The sequence below is a fragment of the Diaphorina citri genome, unplaced genomic scaffold (genome assembly GCF_000475195.1).
Source record: "Diaphorina citri unplaced genomic scaffold, Diaci psyllid genome assembly version 1.1 scaffold165, whole genome shotgun sequence".
Lineage (NCBI taxonomy): Eukaryota > Metazoa > Arthropoda > Insecta > Hemiptera > Psyllidae > Diaphorina > Diaphorina citri.
Window position 1 is genome coordinate 202,973 of NW_007377602.1, and position 20,102 is coordinate 223,074.

A 20,102-nucleotide genomic window follows, 5' to 3' on the forward strand; every position below is an offset into this window, starting at 1 on the left:
AAAAAAACATAGATGTATACAAATCTATGAAAAAAAAAAAAAAATATATATTTTGTAAAAATAATAAAAATAAAAATAAAATAAAATGTTGAAATAAAACCCTGTGACCTAAATTAATACGTGTACAGTTAATAATTTTCTTTAAATTAGGTTGGGTTAGGTCTCTTTGGGGGATAAGACCTTTAGAAACAAGGAAAATACGTAATAAAAAAAACTATCGATAGTTATCGATGGCGCCGACTATCGATAGTTCTCCTCCTCTAGGTCATACATTTCGCGTCTGTTAGCGAGTGAAAGAAGACCAAGTGCTGACTCAACCAAATAGTAACTGAAGTTCGTACTATCAATATTGCTATTGCTCATCTTGTATTTCATCATTCTGAGAGCTATGTGTTGAATTCGCTCGATTGATTTGGAATGAACTTCATATCCTGTGCCCTAAATCACCAAAGTATGGAAAAGTATTTACAATTCCATATTTCGATATGATTCGTCCAAATTCAAAATTCTGCTTTTCCATTGGCTATTACACTTGTAAGATACTTTTCCATACTTTGGTGATTTAGGGCACAGGTCTACTTGATAGTGATTGGATGGCCTGGGAGAAAGATTTTTTTTTTTTTCAAGAGGTTTGACAGAGGGAACTGTAACTGCTAAGGTCTTATCGTCCCGAAATCGAAGAGAGAAGGAAGACAGGATATAGAAGCAAGCCAGCCGTTCCGAGAACGAACATTATCCCATCAGGATAAAATCCGCCCCGGGCGGGAATATACCCTGAATATAGAATATACCCTGTTTATTCTACGAGAATGAGATTGAAAAGAACCTTTAATCCCGCAGTCTAAATTCAGTTGACATCGAGCGACGACCGGTCGACGATGTGTGGACACGCCTTTAGACCTTAAGCTGTGTCCACACTCCACACATCGTCGACACCGTCCATCGACGAGGTGAATCTATGATGTCGAGGCAGTGTACGGTTTCAGTCGACGCATACAGTAACCTGTAACGTTAAACCTCTATACTTATTCTGTTGGCTTTATCAAACTGATGGTATGCCAGCCTAGTTAGCTTAGTTGGTAGTGTGTCTGCCTTGTAAGCGCTAGGCCGCGGGTTCGATTCCCGCCCGGGGCGGATTTTAACTCACTGTGATCTCAGAACGCTATGGGCCCGGTCTACACGCACCAGGTTCGGATAAAGCCCGGCTACCAGGCACGCCTTAATGACGGGCCAATATTCCGAGTTCGTATTCAGGTCCTTCATATCCGAAGTTCCCCGAGGTTTCACGAACCCAGAGGCGCGCAGCTGGGATAGGAGTTGCGAGCGCGTGGCCACGATCATTTCCATGGTTGCGGCAGAAATGTAGCGCGACGCGCAGAATTGCGACTGGAGTTTGCGCTGCCGTGCGTCTTGCCATGCCTGCGAGGGAAGGAAAAGGGAGATAAGTACCTATAGAATATAGCGATTTCTGCGCAAATAGAACTGAAAAGCCCCTGTGCCAAAGCTTTGGTTTATTCAAACAGAAAAGCCAGCCTAGTTAGCTTAGTTGGTAGTGCGTCTGCCTTGTAAGCGCTAGGCCGCGGGTTCGATTCCCACCCGGGGCGGAATAAATGTCTTTCTTTGTGTTACTATATCACAACTTTGGTGCTCACTGCAGCATTGTAGGATTTTTCCAAATACATATATCGAGCATTTCTGGTCATTATACAAGTAGGAGGTTCAATAGCTTTACTGAGGAAGTCCCCTATGGTCGTATTAGGAGGCGTAAGTAGCTTGGCCAAACTCTTGGCGTGGAGACACAACTCTGTGAGTGGGGTACGCAGAATTTCTGCCACCTGAAAAAAAAGGGATATGTGAGATAATAAAATCAAATGTGAGATAGCAAATATGTGAGATAGCAAAATCTCACATAAACAAATGATAGTAACATCCAGGCTGAACTCTGCCCACTCAACCAGAACGTTGTCTGGCACATATCTATTCAATCAATCGATTCTGTTCTATTCATATAATATCCATATGGCGCCAGCATGGTAGGAGAACATTTTTTTTTTTTTTTTTTTTTAAAAAAAAAGGGTTTGACAGAGGGACTCTATTAAATTAGCTGGGTTTCATGATTTTGGGGGTCTCCTTTCATAACTTTTTCGATATCTCATACCGTTTGGTCAGTAGGGCCGAAGATCTCCAAAAAGCGGCCGAAACACCACCAACCGCTGTACCGATCTTAACTAAAAGTTTCGTGTTGCATCCTTATCACATTTGTAGACTACATACCCATTTTTATGTCCCTATCTCTAGCTCACAACGTTCTCGAGATATTTTGTTTACAGACAGACGGAGTACGGACACACACGGACCAATGACTGAAACTTTGAATGTAGGTTCTATGGACCTTAGAACGGGTTTTGGCACTAAAAAGCTAAAAACTGACTATCGAAAATTTCACCCCCACATAACTTTCCTTCCTACAGGATAAGGAAAGTAAAAACGGCGGGGAATATTAGTTGGTAGTGCGTCTGCCTTGTAAGCGCTAGGCCACGGGTTCGATTCCCGCCCGGGGCGGATTTTATCCTGATGGGATAATGTTCGTCCTCGGAACGGCTGGCTTTCTCCTATCCTGTCTTCCTTCTCTCTTCGATTTCGGGACGATAAGACCATAGCAGTTACAGCGGAACGGCTGGCTTTCTCCTATCCTGTCTTCCTTCTCTCTTCGATTTCGGGACGATAAGACCATAGCAGTTACAGTTCCCCCTGGCTTTCTCCTATCCTGTCTTCCTTCTCTCTTCGATTTCGGGACGATAAGACCATAGCAGTTACAGTTCCCTCTGTGTTCCTATCCTGTCTTCCTTCTCTCTTCGATTTCGGGACGATAAGACCATAGCAGTTACAGTTCCCTCTGTCGGCAGGCTTTCTCCTATCCTGTCTTCCTTCTCTCTTCGATTTCGGGACGATAATCGCTTTCTCCTATCCTGTCTTCCTTCTCTCTTCGATTTCGGGACGATAAGACCATAGCAGTTACAGTTCCCTCTGTCAACTTTCTTCCATCCTGTCTTCCTTCTCTCTTCGATTTCGGGACGATAAGACCATAGCAGTTACAGTTCCCTCTGTCAACAAACAGAAAAAAAGATCATTATTTATTGATAAAAGCCCACTCTGTGCCTTAGGTGTAAGGGCAATAGCCCCAGAAGATTGGTTGCGAAGCTATGACACACCAGGGTAAATTCTATGATTTTAGTGGGACTCGAACCACCAACCTCCAGATCCAGAGTTCACCGTGCTAAACACAACTCTGCCCTCCGAAGAAAGAAGGCAGGATATCCCAATTTTCGATTTTGAGTTTTATATTGATTTTCATGTAATTTGACATCTAGAATTCAAAAACCACATGAACAATTCTCTAGAATAAACACTAAAGTAGATTCCTGAAACTGAATTTTTTGGACATACATAGACATACTGCCTTTTAATTAAATAGGGCAGAACTGAGGTTGGTACCTGCTAGTAAAGAAGTAACGCGCTCACCTGGAAAGCTCTCAGCAACGCCATATGATCCGACGCGGCGCCCCCCGCGAGGGCCTTGCGCTGATTGCGCGCCGCGCACTTCTCAGACGCGCACATCGGTATCAGAAACGGATCTCGGTACGCAAGACTGGCCACTATGGTTAGAATAGGGTCCAGGCATTTGAGTACGCAGGCTACCAGTAGCATTTTGCCATAGCGTGGGGAAATGGGCAGGTCCAGAAGGTGACGGCCTAGCTCTGTTAGATCTTCCCAAGGGTCGAGGGCGTCCATTGTCTGCAGAACATAAACATATTAACCTGCCTCGGTGGCGTAGTGGTCAAGACGCTCGCCTGGTAATCAGGAGGGCGTGGGTTCGATCCCAGCCGAGGTATGGAATTTTATCCTCATTTATTTGAGAATTTTACCATATAATAATGGACAGAGATGTGCAAACCGCAAAATGCAAAATGGAAAATGCAAAATGCAAAATGTAAAATGTACATTTACATTTTACATTTCCAATTGGGTAGGAGAACATTGGGTGTTGGGATTATAGACATTTTTGAAAAATCCTACAATGCTGCAGTGAGCACCAAAGTTGTGATTTAATAACACAAAGAAACGGCATTTAATTTAATATAAATATCCATACTATTCGACTTCATTCATATTCTATTACCATTCTACATACCTGAAATTCTGGTAGACTCTGATATCTGGCTCGGGAGAACAAATGATAGCAAAATCCAGGCTGTACTCTGCCCGCTCGGCCGGACCTCTGTCTAGCGCAAGCTTTGGATACCCATACAGATTGCAGACTGGTTACTCCCGAGAGGGAATTGTAGGTTTTCTGTCAACAGGAAGATTTAAACAATCAATCAATCATGAATTTATTTGTGTTAAAGCAAAGCCTTTTCACAACTTTTTGAGGATATCACAGCATTACTTAGTGCTTCCTATGCAATCAATTTCCATCTTTCAAGAATCTTTTTACACTGGTAATGCCGCCACTCCTCCTTCTTGGATCACTAAAAACTCCTTTTTCTATCATTGAAAATTCTCCCATTAGTTACATCTCTCATTAAGTCGTTGGTGAAATCCACCATATATGGGTTTACCTACCTCCTTATGTTTGCCACAGTCAATCACATACACCACATCATTGATAGTGATAGACGTCTCAGCAATATTGGTAGACAGGATAATCTTTCGCAGACCCTCTGGTGGGGCGTTGAAGACGAGTTTCTGTTTGGAGGTCTGCATTTGAGAGTGTAAAGTGAGAACGTACAACTGTGAGTAACAGGTCGGGTCCGAGAACAGCATTTCTTGCAGAGTGACTATGTCTTCGTAGCCTGTAAAAAGAATTGAATATAAAAGTCTGTGCTGACGATTATTGGTACATGAATTATTCCGTGTACCAGTGTTCGGCAATTTGGAAAAAGACGAAGAAAAGGTAATAAAAGCATTTCTTTCAGCGTGACTATATCTTCGTATCCTGCGAAAAAGAATAGAATAGATTCTGATGACGAAAATACCTTGTTTATTCTGATGACGAATACTGGTACACGAATTATTCCGAGTACCAGTGTTCGGTCATTTGGAAAAAGACGAAGAAAAGGTAATAAAAGCATTTCTTTCAGCGTGACTGTATCTTCATAGCCTGCGGAAAAGAATCGAACAGATTCTGATGACGAAAATACCTTGCTTATTCTGATGACGAATACTGGTACACGAATTATTTCGTGTACCAGTGTTCGGCAATTTGGAAAAAGACGAAGAAAAGGTAATACGCTTTGCCGGGGCAGTGTATAGCATCCCATTAAAAAAAAGGCTTTGGACTACTTTTCCTGTCACTCACCGGGTAGGAAAATCAAAATGGCGGCTTTCGGATCCTGTCGCGCATGGCCGCATATGTGCCGTACCAAGCTCAAAATCAACGCATGGTCCACGCTGTCCTCGTCTATCGACCCCAGGTACGAGTCCAGCCCTAGTTTAGCCTCGGCGCTCAGGTGACGATCACTGGTACACGAGGTGGACGGTGTACCAGTGTTCGGCACCTCCGGGTTAGACGGGGGAGGAGGGGTGGAGGGTGGGGGAGAGGGAGAGGACGGTGGGAGAAGGGAGGAGGTTGTGGTGGTGTGCGAGTATTCCAGTCTGTGAACAAAATAGAGCAAAAGTAGTGCTTTGTTTAGATCAGAAAAAGGTTTCTACCGCCAAAAACAGTAAAACCTAATGTTAAATATTTTCAGTTTTAATAATCAGAAAAAAGAAAAAAAAGATCAGAAATAATCAGAAAAAGATTGTGCATCAAGGAATACAAATCCTCAACTTCATGCTTCTTTTTTTCTTCCTACTTTTTTTCCTTTTTGTTCCCTTTTTCATAAAAGACAAAAACATCACAGATACCTAACAAGATGGAGATCTCACCTAAGAGGCTTAGAACCAACCTCGTGGTGCAGTGGTTAGCACGGTGGACTCTGGATCTGGAGGTTGGTGGTTCGAGTCCAAGACAAGTCATAAAATTTATCTAGGTGTAATAATAAAATTGGGGAACGATATTTGTGACAAGCATTCATGTCTGCTTAAGTATAAGTATACATGAGTAGTGTTTTTTTTTTTTTTTTTTTTTTCACCACTGAGACAGGTATAGAATAGAATAGAAATATTATAGAACACAATAACACATAGAGTAAAAGCACCCTCCGTGGCCGAGTGGCTTGCACGGCGGGGTCGAAGTTTTTTCGGCTCTGTGCTTGGAGGTGCACTGAGCCTCGTGAGGACAAGTGAGTACCGGTAACTACTTCAATCGAGTAGCGACCAGGGGTGGCATTACCAGTGTAAAAAGATGATTGAAATATGGAAACTGATTGCAAAGGAGGCACTTAGTAATGCTGGGATATCCACAAAAGTTGTGAAAAAGCTCTGTTCTACCACAAATAATTCATGATTTGATTAAATGGGTCAAAAGATAGGTACATCAAATTTCAAATGGCCGAACACTGGTACACCGAGTAATTCATGTACCAGTAATCGTCATAACAGGATACTACAGTGTGTACCCCAAGTATTCTACTCACCCGGTATGCTGATGATGGGGCAGTTGTGGAAATACTTCGAGAACAAGTCAGTGTCGACGGTGGCTGACATTAGAATGAGACGTAGGTTACGACACTGGAGAAGCAATTCCTTCAGAGCTATCAGAAGGAAATCCGTCGATCTATCTCGTTCGTGAACCTGGGAAAAACATATATATATATATGTGAAAAAATTGATGATCAATAAGAAAAAATCGTAAAGGAGGCACTAACCTTTAGTAATGCTGTGATTTTTTTGGAGAAATGAGTAGATATAAGGAACTGTGACAATGGAGGTCTTATCATCCTAAAAACGAAGAGACAAAGAAGAAAAGATAGGAAAAAGCCAGCCGTTCCCACATCGAATCTTCTCTGTTTAGGATTAATTCGCCCCCGGGCGGGAATCGAACCCGCGACCTAGCAGTTACAAGGCAGACGCGTTACCCTCCAAGCTAACTAGGTTAGACGTAAAAAGACCGATGTGGACTGTGGACATTAAATATGTGCCCATTTTGGTGGACAACAAAGATCAACTTCGGTCAATTTTTGTGGACGTTTTTGGCCTGATTTTGTGGACATTTTTGGTCCGTTTTGGACGACACCTTTGGACTGTTATTGTGGCATTATGTCTATTTTTAAGGAGATTAAAATTGTGGACATAACCTACCTCGTCTATAATCAGATGAGTGATGGTGCTTATGATAGATGCGGAATCAGCACCCATCAGAGTTCGAATCAGCACTCCATTCGTACAGTAAGTCAGGACGGTTTTCCCGGAAGACCTGAAAAATGACATGTCGAAGAGTTTTATTTTAAAAAGGGCTTATTCTCAGCAAGTTTGAGGTTTTTGGAAGAGGCTTAAAGCTTCATTAATCATTTCATTACAAACACAAAGAAAGTAAAAATAAGTAGGTAATTAATTTTCCCCTGTTTTATTTAAAGGGGCAGGATTCTGCCAATAGTCTGGCTGGGGGACTTTAAACAGGGAGGATATACCAGCCTCAAATTTCCTTTTCTAAAGAAATAGCAGGCCGCAAAAGGTTGAGTGCAAAGGTCGTCCATTCGTAAAAAAAATCGTCGCCAAAACCAAACGTTGGCTCAAAGTAATCACCCCTGGGCTGATTGAGAGGCTGACGAAAAACACCGACCCCGTCTGAACGCGGGAAAATGTTACTTACCGACTTTCCAGTCGTATCTGATACCCCACTGTGTTACCCACAGTTTCATTTATCTCATAAGCCACTCTTTCTGCTACGGTCACTGCTGTCTAACCAAGGTCTTGTGTATTTTAACACATTATAAGCTATAAGCAAGGTATTTAAGCAATACTTACCGACTTTCCAGACGTATCTGATACCCCACTGTGTTACCCACTGTTTCATTTATCTCATAAGCCACCCTCTCTGCTACGGTCACTGCTGATATACGTCTTGGCTGAGCACATATGATGCGGGCAGGCTGCTTGCTGTCCCGGTAATGCTCGAGAATAATTTGGGGCACCTGCAATCGAAACGTAGATATTTTGATTTTACATCAATCCAGAGATGAAACGTAAAAAATCTGGTGTGAACATCCTACGACTTTCTATGATTAGTTCTTAGGTATATCATACACAAAAAACCCAGTCTGAGGGTTAGGTGTTGGGGTAATTGCCCCAAGGGATGGGTTAAGCTTATACGAATCTATTAGGTACATTTGCATAATATGTATTTCAAAAAAATTCCAATGCCCGAGCTGCCTATGGCGGCCGATTATTGGTGGAAAATTTTCCATCTTAAAATACTTCTTGTGTAATAAGGAATCAGTAGGTAATTAAAATTATTGATTTTTTTTTTTTTTTTAATTTTTCCGATAGAATCTGCCCCGGGCGGGAATCGAACCCACGGCCTAGCGCTTACAAGGTAGACGCGCTACCAACCAAGCTAACTAGGCTGGCTTCCCAGGTTAAAAGTTCTGAAGACCCTCTTTTTTTCTTCTTCTTCTTCTTTTTGGCTCTTTGACTTTAAAACCTTACCTAAGTCAGCGCAACTGGTCTATTGAACCCAAGCTCCTGAGTTACTCATACCAGTCGCCCGGTACGTTATCATTGAATACAAAGTATAGGAACTGCGTGCCGTGTGCTGACTCAATGTGTATTCTATGCTGACTCACTTGATAGTCTACCGGTACGTTATCATTGAATACAAAGTATAGGAACAGCGTGCCATGTGCTGACTCAATGTGTATTCTATGCTGACTCACCTGATAGTCTACCGGTACGTTATCATTGAATACACAGTATAGGAACTGAGTGCCGTGTGCTGACTCAATGTGTATTCTATGCTGACTCACCTGATAGTCTACCGGTACGTTATCATTGAACACAAAGTATAGGAACTGAGTGCCGTGTGCTGACTCAATGTGTATGCTATGCTGACTCACCCGATAGTCTGCCGGTACGTTATCATTGAATACAAAGTATAAGAACTGCGTGCCGTGTGCTGACTCAATGTGTATTCTATGCTGACTCACCTCATAGTCTACCGGTACGTTATCACTGAATACACAGTATAGGAACTGAGTGCCATGTGCTGACTCAATGTGTATTCTATGCTGACTCACCTGATAGTCTACCGGTACGTTATCATTGAATACAAAGTTTAGTAACTGCGTGTCGTGTGCTGACTCAATGTGTATTCTATGCTGACTCACCTGATAGTCTATCGGTACATTATCATTGAATACAAAGTATAGGAACTGCGTGCCGTGTGCTGACTCAATGTGTATGCTATGCTGACTCACCTGATAGTCTACCGGTACGTTATCATTGAATACAAAGTATAGGAACTGCGTGAGTGCTGACTCAATGTCGTTCTTGTGGTACGCGTTGTAAATACACTCATTGACGTACTTGTTGTTGGTTTGAGAGGGCAGAGAGGGGGAGGGGGAGGCGGAAAGACCCGAATCGAGGTCGTCCGTTTCCGTCGCCGCCGGGGTTGAGTCGGGCTGCGGGTCTTCTGGAAATTTAAGAAGAGAAATGTTACAGGGATAATATTTATACTGCTCATATGGACCTGTGCCCTAAATCACCAAAGTATGGAAAAGTATCTTACAAGTGTAATAGCCAATGGAAAAGCAGAATTTTGAATTTGGACGAATCATGTCAAAATATGGAATTGTAAATACTTTTCCATACTTTGGTGATTTAGGGCACTGGACCTGAACAGTCTCTTCTTTACTCTTGAAAAAAAAACTCTTTTTAAAATTTTGTTTACAAATGTCGGACACTGACCATTAGGCCATTTTCCTACACGAGTCCCAATATTTTTCTACAATGGAACTCCAGGCTTCCAGGGCTGGACAGGAATTTAGGTGTGCTTGGTTCATAGGAGAGTTAAGGGAACATAAATGTTAAATATTCCGGACACTTTTTTAAATAGGTTTAATAGAGGGAACTGTAACTGCTAAGGTCTTATCGTCCCGAAATCGAAGAGAGAAGGAAGAGAGGATAAAAAAAATAAATAAATAAATAAATAAAGATAAATACCTATGGGTACAATAAGAGTGCAACTTTTTTTTCCGACTCCGGGCATCGAACCCGGGACCTTTCCACTCACCTCCGTCCTCCTCCACCGCGCTGCCTTCACCTCCACTACCCAAGGTCAGTCTCTCCATCCACTTCTCCAGCTCAGTCTGTTGCTTAGCTTTGAGGCGCATCTGAGCTTGGATTTTGGCCATGTTCTTACTGGAATAGCCAATCATAGGTAGGATGTCCTCGAGATAGTATTCCTTTACTGGGAACAACTTGCCTGGGAATAATAATAATAATAATAATAATAATAATAGTGCTTATTTATACTGCTCGCATAGGACTGAAAAGTCCCTTTACTCCAGCAGTAAATATTTACACTCAAAGTACATAGGTACCTAAAATTTATTTATTTTTGATACAATTTAGCAACAAAGCCATTTGCAATACTTAAAATTAGAATAGAATAGAATATACCCTGTTTATACTGCCAGAATGAGACTGAAAAGTCCCTTTACTCCTGCAGTCTAAACAAGGTCTCATGTATTTGGTACAAAATAGGTGTATTTTTTATAAATTAAAACCTTGCTTAAATTAAAAAAAAAAAAGAAAAAAAAATACAGCAGAAAAAAATTAATCAAGCTTAGCCCACCAGCCTAGTTAGCTGGGTTGGTAGCGTGTCTGCCTTGTAAGCGCTGGGTCATGGGTTCGATTCCAACCCTAAACAGACTTTTTTTGCACATGATTATAACCTTTCATAACCATTATATGGAGTCTCCTCTGTTGTTCTGTTATTAAAACCATAAAATAAACGAGACCTTTTTAGACTGCTGGGATAAACGGACTGTTTAGTCTCATTCGAGCAGAATAAACAAGGTAGATTCTATTTTATTCTACGTTAGGCTCCTGTGGTCTGTGTCGTAGCAAGTCTTCCGCTTTTAAAGGTCTTCACCTCCCAGAAGCTCAGTTTATCTTCGTAGCAATGAAACAACTGCTACATCAGACTCCAGTGGTCTGTGTCGTAGCAAGTCTCCGCTTTTATATTCTGGAAGTCTTCAATTCCTAGGAGCTCAGTTTATCTTCGTAGCAATGAAACAACTGCTACATCAGACTCCAGTAGTCTGTGTCGTAGCAAGTCTTCATTTTATCGTGAAGTCTTCATTTCCCAGAAGCTCAGTTTGTCCTCGTAGAACTGAACAGTGGGGGATGCCGTACCACTGTCGTCTGATACATCGTCCTTTTCTGACCTGTCAAACAAATTGGAAATATTAAACATGGCATTTAAAAATAATAATAATAATAAATAAATACGTATCAATATTCCAGCCTACTATATCAACGTTTTCGGGGACGATTCTAAAGGTAGAGACACACTACCATCACGTCACGTGAAGTCACGGGGAGTTAGAAAGGTGTAGTTCAAAGTTTTCCCAAATACTGTAGGTAATTTCATTCAGGATAGCCACATTACTATCACTTCACGTGACGTGAGCTCACGAGATTACCTACATTATTATGCGAAAACTTTCAACTACATCTTTCTGACTCCCTATGAGTTAACGTGACGTGGTGGTATTGTGTTTCTACTTTTCGACAAGCCCTTCCACTTCAAGGTCATTTATATTTACCTTGGCGTGACCTTGAGGCTACCTTCAAAGTAATTTATATTTACCTTGGTGTGACCTTGAAATTGTCTTCAAGGTCAATTATATTTACCTTGGCGTGATCTTGAAATTGTCTAAGGAAATTTATATTTACCTTGGTGTGACCTTGAGATTGCCTTCAAGGTCATTTATATTTACCTTGCCGTGACCTTGAGATTGTCTTCAAAGTAATTTATATTTAGCTTGGCGTGATCTTGAGATTATATTAAAGGTCATTTATATTTACCTTGGCGTGACCTTGAGATTGTCATCAAGGTCGTTGATAATCTGTAGTGCCCGGGGTTTTAGTTTGGGTTCAGTGCAAGCTAGAAGGTTGTTCTTGTACCTACTAAGGTCATTTATAGTTACCTTGGCGTGACCTTGAGGTTGTCTTCAAGGTCGTTGATAATCTGTAGTTCCCGGGGTTCTAGCTTGGGTTCAGTGCAGGCTAGGAGGTTGTTCTTGTTGAGGATGGAAGGTTTCTGGAGTTTGAGACCTTCGCGGAATTCTTTGGAAATACTGCGCGCTGTGAGACTGTGAACCTGCGGGAAGACAGGGAAAGAAATGTTATTAAAGGAGGAGGAATTTTAATTGTGTTTAGCATGAATGCTCGTCACCAATAACGTTCCCCGCTGAATACACTACGCTGAATTTTATGACTTGACTTGAACTCGAACCACCAACCTCCAGATTCAAAGCCCACGGTGCTAACCACATCACTAAAGTTGGTTAAATATTAGTAGTATTTTACATAGTAAGCTATGTACCTATTAGAAGAGGAAGAAGAAGAAGAAGGAGAAGACTTACGAGAGTTACGAAGTGTGGGAAGCGTCCAAACAAAAAATAATAACATTAATTAATAACAATAATAATTAAAAAATAAGAAAAAAAATTTCTAAGTTTCCCAAAACTTGTGGCACCCTGTCACTAGCTTTTTTCTCAGGGTGAATTATTGGAAAAAATGTGGCTGGTTTTTTGGGGGGGACACCCGGTATATTCTACTCACCTGTTTCATGGGAGAAGACTTGGTCAGGATGTTCAAACACTTGGGAGGTGAAACTCGGGTCACTTCCGGTGGCTTCTCCTGGGGGGAGAGAAGAAAGTTTAAACTCAATAGGTAAACTTGTGCACAAAAAGAACACTTTGAGGCTGTGTTTATGTACAGGGCTGAGCTAGGCCATTCTCGGCCTTTCTTGGCTTGTGGAAAATGATGTGGTAACTTAACACAGAGCCTTCATGAGCGTGTAAAGTTTTTTACAGTCACGTCCTTGGACCATACCGGGAATACCGGGATAGCATACCTGAGTAGATTTCCCTGAACCTGTATCACCAGTTAGTATCAACACCTGATTCTTGAGTACGGTTTGCATGATATGGTTCTTATATTGAGTGACGGGCAGCGTGGCTTTGTGTTTGAGAACCGCTGGATTGGTCTGGAACGCAGGCACCACGGGGACAATGTTGTACATTTTGGAAGACGCTGCCACCTTGGAGAGAGCCGTTTGGTCTTTGTTGCCTGGGGTAGAAAAGATTAGAGTTCATTTTATATCTTTTGGGAATCAAATAATCCATTAAAAGTTAATCCCCCCTTCTATTTTTCAAGCCTAGCAAACTCCGTGCCCGAGTGGGTATCACACTAGTACTTGGAGTTCAGGGTGCACTTAGCCTTATGACGACAATTGAGTAGCTACTTTAATCGAGTAGCGACCAGTGGCAGTTACCATGGTAATACTGATAATAAAAGTAGATGAAAAATAATAATAAAGGAAACACTTAGTAATGCTGTGATACCCACAAAAGTTGTGAATGATTCATGATTTGATATGATTTTTTTTTTTTTTACCTTCAAGGTGTCTATCCCGTTCCACAAGAGGTAGGAGTTCATTACGATCCTTCACTGTCACAGGGCACTGAGACAAAACCATGTTGAATATCTGCAGAGTGGATGGCGAGAGACTTAGAACCGCATCGTTTTGAATAATGGATGACCCATCCCGCTTGTAAATTGTCAAGTAACGGTTTGATCCTTTCCTGTAATACAAAATAATAAGAGGGGTTAGTGATAGATAAGGATTTTTCAAAGCCAGTAAAAAGAGGACAACAGAGGGATATTTCTTATGGAGATTTTAGCGATCAAAAATTGATCATATCTCAGGATCGGTTTAGATTTTTGCAAAATCCTTTCTTATTGCACACCGCAAAATAATAAGAGGGGATAGTGATAGATAAGGATTTTTCAAAGCCAGTAAAAAGAGGACAACAGAGGGAACTGTAACTTACTTTCCTTATCCTGCCAGCCTAGTTAGCTTAGTTGGTAGTGTGTCTACCTTGTAAGCGCTAGGCCGCGGCTTCGATTCCCGCCCGGGGCGGATTTTATCCTGCTGGGATAATGTTCGTTCTCGGAACGGCTGGCTTTCTCCCATCCTGTCTTCCTTCTCTCTTTGATTTCGGGACGATAAGACCATAGCAGTTACAGTTCCCTCTGTCAAACCTCTTTAAAAAAATCCTTATCCTATAGGAAGGAAGGTAATATATCGGGTCAAATTTTTGATGGCCAGTTTTTAGTGCCAAAACACGTTTTAAGGTCCCTAGAGTCTAAATACAAGGTTTCAGCCATTGGTCCATGTGTCTCGAGAATGGTAATATCTCGGGAATGGTAAGAGCTAGGGACTTGAAATTTGGCATGCAGCTGTCAAATGTGAAAAGGATGTGACACTTTTGGTTAAGATTGGTGCAACGCTTGGCGGCTTTTCGGCCGCTTTGTGTCTATGACAAATAAAATTATATGACTTGACTTTGAAGACTTTAACCTTTAGATCCAAAGTCCACTGGACCCATCACTGAAGCAATGTGTTTACCTACTTGTAAATTTGGTGATACCCTGTTAAGCTGTGACACATCTTTTGTTTTAACTGTAACTGTAATTTCTTTATTGGCAAATTTAGTACAGAGAATATTAATTCTAATAAACAAATTTACAAAAAGAAAGAGATTAAATCCCCGTAGTAATTACCATCAGTTAACCAACACACATTTTTTTTTTTTTTTTTTTTGTGCAGTGACCTCATTTTATTTTACCATTTTACCAGGGAAGAATAAGCACATTTCCTACAAAAGATAAAACTTACCCTCTGCTTTTAGATTTGAGTCCGTACTGTTTGACAAGCTCATGAATGTATGCCCGCTGTACATTATTGTAACATGACGGGAATTCGTACTCTGTAAAATATAAAAGAAAATAAATAAGCCCAAAAAACTAAAGTAAAACAGGTTTATCCTGCTCGAAATTCAGAGGTCACGTCAATGGCAATTGTGACCAAAAGGGGCTGTCAGAAATGAGCAGTCACCAGTGTTATAGGGTTAGGGTTAACACAAAAAAGAAGAGCCTTTCTTTTTCATTGTGATGGCTTCTGAATAATTACCCTCTTAACCAGTCCATGAATGAATAAACCCTGTTTATACTGCCAAAATGAGACTGAAAAGTCCCTTTACTCCCACAGTCTAAACAAGGTCTTGTGTATTTGGTACAGAATAAATTAAAAATAAATACAAATAAAACCTAGCTTACTTGAATTAAAAAAAAAAAAAAAAAAAAAAATCATTTGATCAATACATGGCTTGCAATCTGAATTCATTTTTTACTTTTTATCTCTAGTTTGCACGTTTATATTATACTTTTCATTTAAATTAGATATTACAAACAAGCGAATTACAAAGCAAACAAAAATAAATATAAAATAAATTTTGAAAATTGCCGCCGGGACAGAGGGTTAGAAAAAATGCCCAACAATCCCACGCTATCCTCGCTTAAGTTACCACTCCAAAATGCAAAACTGTAGAAACAATATCCTATCTCACCTCGTCCGAGCTCATCTCAGCCCGTTACATAAACACACCCTGAGGATTAGGTGTGGGGACAGACATCCCTAAAAGTTGGGTTGATCAGGTTAAGCTGGTGCCCGAGCTAAAAGGTTTGGTCGAGGGAACTGTAACTACTGAGGTCTTATCGTCCCGAGAGCGAAGAAAGAAGACAGGATAGGAGAAAGCCAGCCGTTCCAAGAACGAACCTTATCTTCTTCTTCCTCTTCCTCGCCTTTTCCCGTGTTCAGACGGAGTCGGCGTTTTCGTCAGCCTCTCGATCAGCCCTAGGGCGATTGCTTTGGGCTGACATTTGTTTTGGCTACATCCCCCCCCCCGAGTGGATGGATGACCTTCGTACTCAACCTTTGCTATTTCTTGAGCAAGGGAAATGTCAGGCTGGTATCCCCTATCTCACTCAACACAAAGGGGCCAATACCTCAAGAATCTTAGACGTTAGACCCACCTTAAAATAAATGTTTGAAAAAAAAAAAAAAATAAAAAAGTAAAAACTCACCACAAGACTTTCCTGGGATGTCATATACTGGGCGGCCAACTTTTTGACGCTGGGCAGATTCGAACCCCGCAGTCCTCCGACCTCTGCATTGTCAGTCCAGGAGCCGACCTCCACACGGGGTCTGTAGCGTTGGGGGGGAGGGGAGGAGGACCGACGAGTGAGAGGAGAAGGAGAAGAAGAAGAGGAGGAAGAAATGGACGATAGGGATTGCCACCGACACAGGTCTACCTCGACGTGCACCGAGAGCTGAGGAAGCACAAGAGACGGATTAGTTTAAAATTAAGGCACAAAAAATCTTTTTCCTTTCAAAAGAACAAATTTAGAAGAAAAAATGCACTGTCTATTGAATGAAATGCGATAAAAATTAAAATAAGTATAGGTAATACGAAAAATACAATCCACAGAAGTAAGTATAAACTTATTAATCTAAGAAAATCTAATCTAAGGATCTTGAAGGATCAAAAACAGCATGCAAAAGTTAGTGTTCCCAATTCAAAAAATGATTTGTTAATTTTCATAAATCCCTACTTGATATACGTACACATATCTCGTAAGTGGTTATTTTAACCAAACCAATTATCTGACTTAAAAAAAAAAAAAAAAAACATACTCGATATTGTGAGCAGCACATTTTTATGTTAAATTAAAATAAATTTAGTGACGATTTTTCAAAAAAAAAAAAAAAAAAAAAAAAAAAAAATTTTTTATACACTAGAATCTGTTCTGCCATTGTAACTGAATTCAGTGATTCAGTGGCACTTGTAACTGAATGAGCGTGTTCAGTTGTTCACACTTGAACGCTCTGAACGTTGTCCGTCTCTGAAACTTTTTTTGTTTCAAGTGGTAATCAACTGAACGGGACATTTTTTTACTGTCTAGTGTGAACTCAACGGAACGGAACAGTTTTTTACTGTCCAACAGTAAAAAAATGTCGCAGTTTTTTTACTGTGCAGTGTGAACCTAGTGTTACATACCTTTGCTGTCTGAATTGTACAGGAAGTTTTTGATGATCAAATTGACGGCAATTTTCACATCTTCTCCAACCAACATTAACTCGCTAGTTTTCTTCTTACGACGGGGCATTCTTACTTCACACAATAGATTTACGCAGATCAGTCACAACTAGAGAGAAAATTCTACCAGAAAAAATAGATATTCAGCTAGATTAAGCCTTTCTGCTTTTCCAAATCCCAGAAAAAATCCAATGGACCATTGGTTGGACCCACAAAATCAGAAATGCAGAAAATAACGATTTTGAATTTTTCGCGGTTTGAAATTTCTGATAAAAGCCGCCATCTTGGAATCATTGATCACGTGAAAAAATACGCTCAAAAGGAAAAGGCGTATTTTCATTAGATGATATTTTCTTTTGTGATTTTTACTTTTTCTTCAGTACCTAGGTAGGTACCTGCCTGAAAAAAACGTTCCTTTTGGCTTTTGGTCGCAAACAAATACAAGTATGGGTCTTTAGACCACTCATTCAAATAAAATCCACACTCGAACGTGCTTAACCTTTTCACATTCCATGTAGACAGGAGCGGACAGAAGAAATTTATATGAACGCCGTGAATTTCAATTAGGTATGCAATGTGCTGTGAACAAATCATTAGTGGAGATGACAAATCACTCCTTAATATTTTCTTAAAAACTATGGTGGGTATAGACAATAGACAGCCTAGTTAGCTTGGTAGCGCGTCTGCCTTGTAAGCGCTAGGTCGTGGGTTCGATTCCCTCCCGGGTCAAACTTAATGATAAAAAAAAGATAAGTAAGATTCGTTCTCGGAACAACTAGTTTTCTCCTATCCTGTCCCCCTTATTTCTTTGTTTTCGTGACATTAAGACCTCCGCCCGATATTGATGTTCCCTCTTTCAAATCTAGCGAATAATACACATTGAAAAAAATAAAATAAAATTGTATTTTTTTTTTTTTTTTTTTTTTTTTTCACAACTTTTAAAGGTGAACCATTCTTTAAATCTTTTGAGTGATTGTAAAAAAACCTGTTCCCTATTTAGTTAAATTCAGATAAAAATAATTTATTAAGCATGCAAAAGATGAAGCGTAATACAATCTTCAACCGTTTTTAAAAGCAGTTTTCTAGCACATTTAAAGCGTGTTAATTAATATTCTAATGCAAGGATACAATTTTCATTCAGAGCAGAAAAAAAAAACGCCAATAAAAGATCTTAGATACAGTTTAGAGGATGTGAAGAAGTGAACCATATGTTTACCTGGAATGTGCAGCAGACTCAAAACTCAACCGTGTGAGACCAACCATCTTAAAGTTTGGTTTAAGAACACACAAATTTCGGTCCTGTATAGGGGAAACTATATTTACAAAAGAGGTGGGGAAAAGCACACTCAGAACAACTATTAAAATATTTACACAGAAAATTTATATATAATAAAAAAAAACACCAAAAATATTTACAGAAAATATACACAGATTATTGTAGATATTATTTACAAATAAATAGGTAAAAATAAATACAAAAATGTAAGGTTCAGTGCTTGGGATGCACTTCAAGAAGGTCAGGCTAATTTTACTGTACAAATTTGTCAGGCTAATTTTACTGTACAAATTTGTCAGGCTAATTTTACTGTACAAATTTGTCAGGCTAATTTTAGTGTACAAATTTTGATATTTTCTTCAGAAGTGTCCACACATAGTCGACAGCTATCTATCTATCATCGATCGACGGCTGGTCGACTATGTTTAGACACACTTTTACTCATCCGATTTAGACATCAATTTTTAGCCCGTCCTTCCTTTATTATTAAACAATTTTCCGTCCTTACTCAAGTAAAAAGTATGGACAAAATAGCGCCACTTTTTGCATAATTAATTTGGAGTTTTAGTAGGTAGCTACCTTAGGTAGGTAAGGTAACTAGGTATACGTAGTTTTCAACAATCTCGGATCTTAAAATAAAAAGTATATACAAATAAAGAAATAATTGTAAATGAAACAAACAAAAGTAAATAACTAAAGAATAACAAGGGGACGTTGTCAAATTTATTTACACCCAAAACACAAACAAGTAAATTTAATTTACCTAAATCGATGGCATACTCTTAGAGAAGATTCGTTAAAATCCAGCACCAAAAAAAAGTGTAGGTAATACAATAAAAATATACAAGGGATACAGAGGAAAATGGAATATAAAGGTAAAATCAAGGAGAATTGAAAAAAATAAAGTTAAGCTCGGCATATTTTTGGGTAAAGTATAGCCTATTATAGGTGAACAAAAGTTAAAAAGTAAAAACGGAGACATACCTACTACAGTTTCGTTAAAAAATACATTAGCTAATTTGTCTACAATAAAGGTCATAAAAAAAACCTACAATAAAGAACATAAAAAACCATAAAACTCAACATAGGCAAGAATGGCGCTCGAAATACCAAAATCGCTGCCATTAAAAGGACTTCTTAGACCCCAGCATAAATAATACGGTGGTATATTTTGGCTGAGGGACTTTAAACAGGGAGGATACCAGCCTGACACTTCCCTTGCTAAAGAAATAGCAAAAGTTGAGTGCGAAGGGTATCCATTCGTAAAATGTTTGTAGCCAAAACCAAATGTCAGCCCAAAGCAATCACCGTGGGGCTGATTGAGAGGCTGACGAAAAATTCCGACCCCGTATGTACACGGGAAAAGACGAAGAAGAAGAAGAAGAAAAAGACGAAGAAGAAGAAGAAGAAAAAGAAGAAGAAGAAGAAGAAGAAGAAGAAGAAGAAGAAGAAGAAGAAGAAGAAGAAGATTACTGATTAACCCATTAGTGCACAGCGTCCTATTTTTAAGACGCTCATAAAAATGGCCATAACTTGGTGACATTTTTTTTTTATATATTATAATATAGGTAAGAACCGATTCAGCAGTTGCTGAATTGGGGTCTTGGCCTTGAGCTTTGGCATATGTATATTTCAAATGGGAAGAACTTAAAAATACTTCATGTATAATGGTTATATTCATAGGTAGGATTACTCTTTGTATGTTTTTCTAA

The 20,102-nt window shown here is 39.8% G+C and overlaps 1 protein-coding gene across 1 annotated transcript in view; it reads right to left on the minus strand.

Annotated features, from left to right (window-relative positions):
• Positions 1–17,331, minus strand: part of LOC103505335 (3'-5' RNA helicase YTHDC2-like) — a 37,786-nt gene extending 20,455 nt beyond the window's left edge. The window contains exons 1-12 of the mRNA XM_026820668.1: positions 17,076–17,331; positions 14,855–14,945; positions 13,570–13,757; positions 13,028–13,242; positions 7,909–8,075; positions 7,243–7,357; positions 6,575–6,735; positions 5,360–5,655; positions 4,624–4,853; positions 4,193–4,351; positions 3,523–3,804; positions 1,148–1,419 (exon numbers count right to left, since the gene is read on the minus strand). Of these exons, the coding sequence (XP_026676469.1) occupies positions 1,148–1,419; positions 3,523–3,804; positions 4,193–4,351; positions 4,624–4,853; positions 5,360–5,655; positions 6,575–6,735; positions 7,243–7,357; positions 7,909–8,075; positions 13,028–13,242; positions 13,570–13,757; positions 14,855–14,945; positions 17,076–17,184 (2,285 nt within the window). The 5' untranslated portion in view covers positions 17,185–17,331. The remainder of the gene's footprint in view (positions 1–1,147; positions 1,420–3,522; positions 3,805–4,192; positions 4,352–4,623; positions 4,854–5,359; positions 5,656–6,574; positions 6,736–7,242; positions 7,358–7,908; positions 8,076–13,027; positions 13,243–13,569; positions 13,758–14,854; positions 14,946–17,075) is intronic.
• Positions 17,332–20,102: the final 2,771 nt, after the last annotated feature.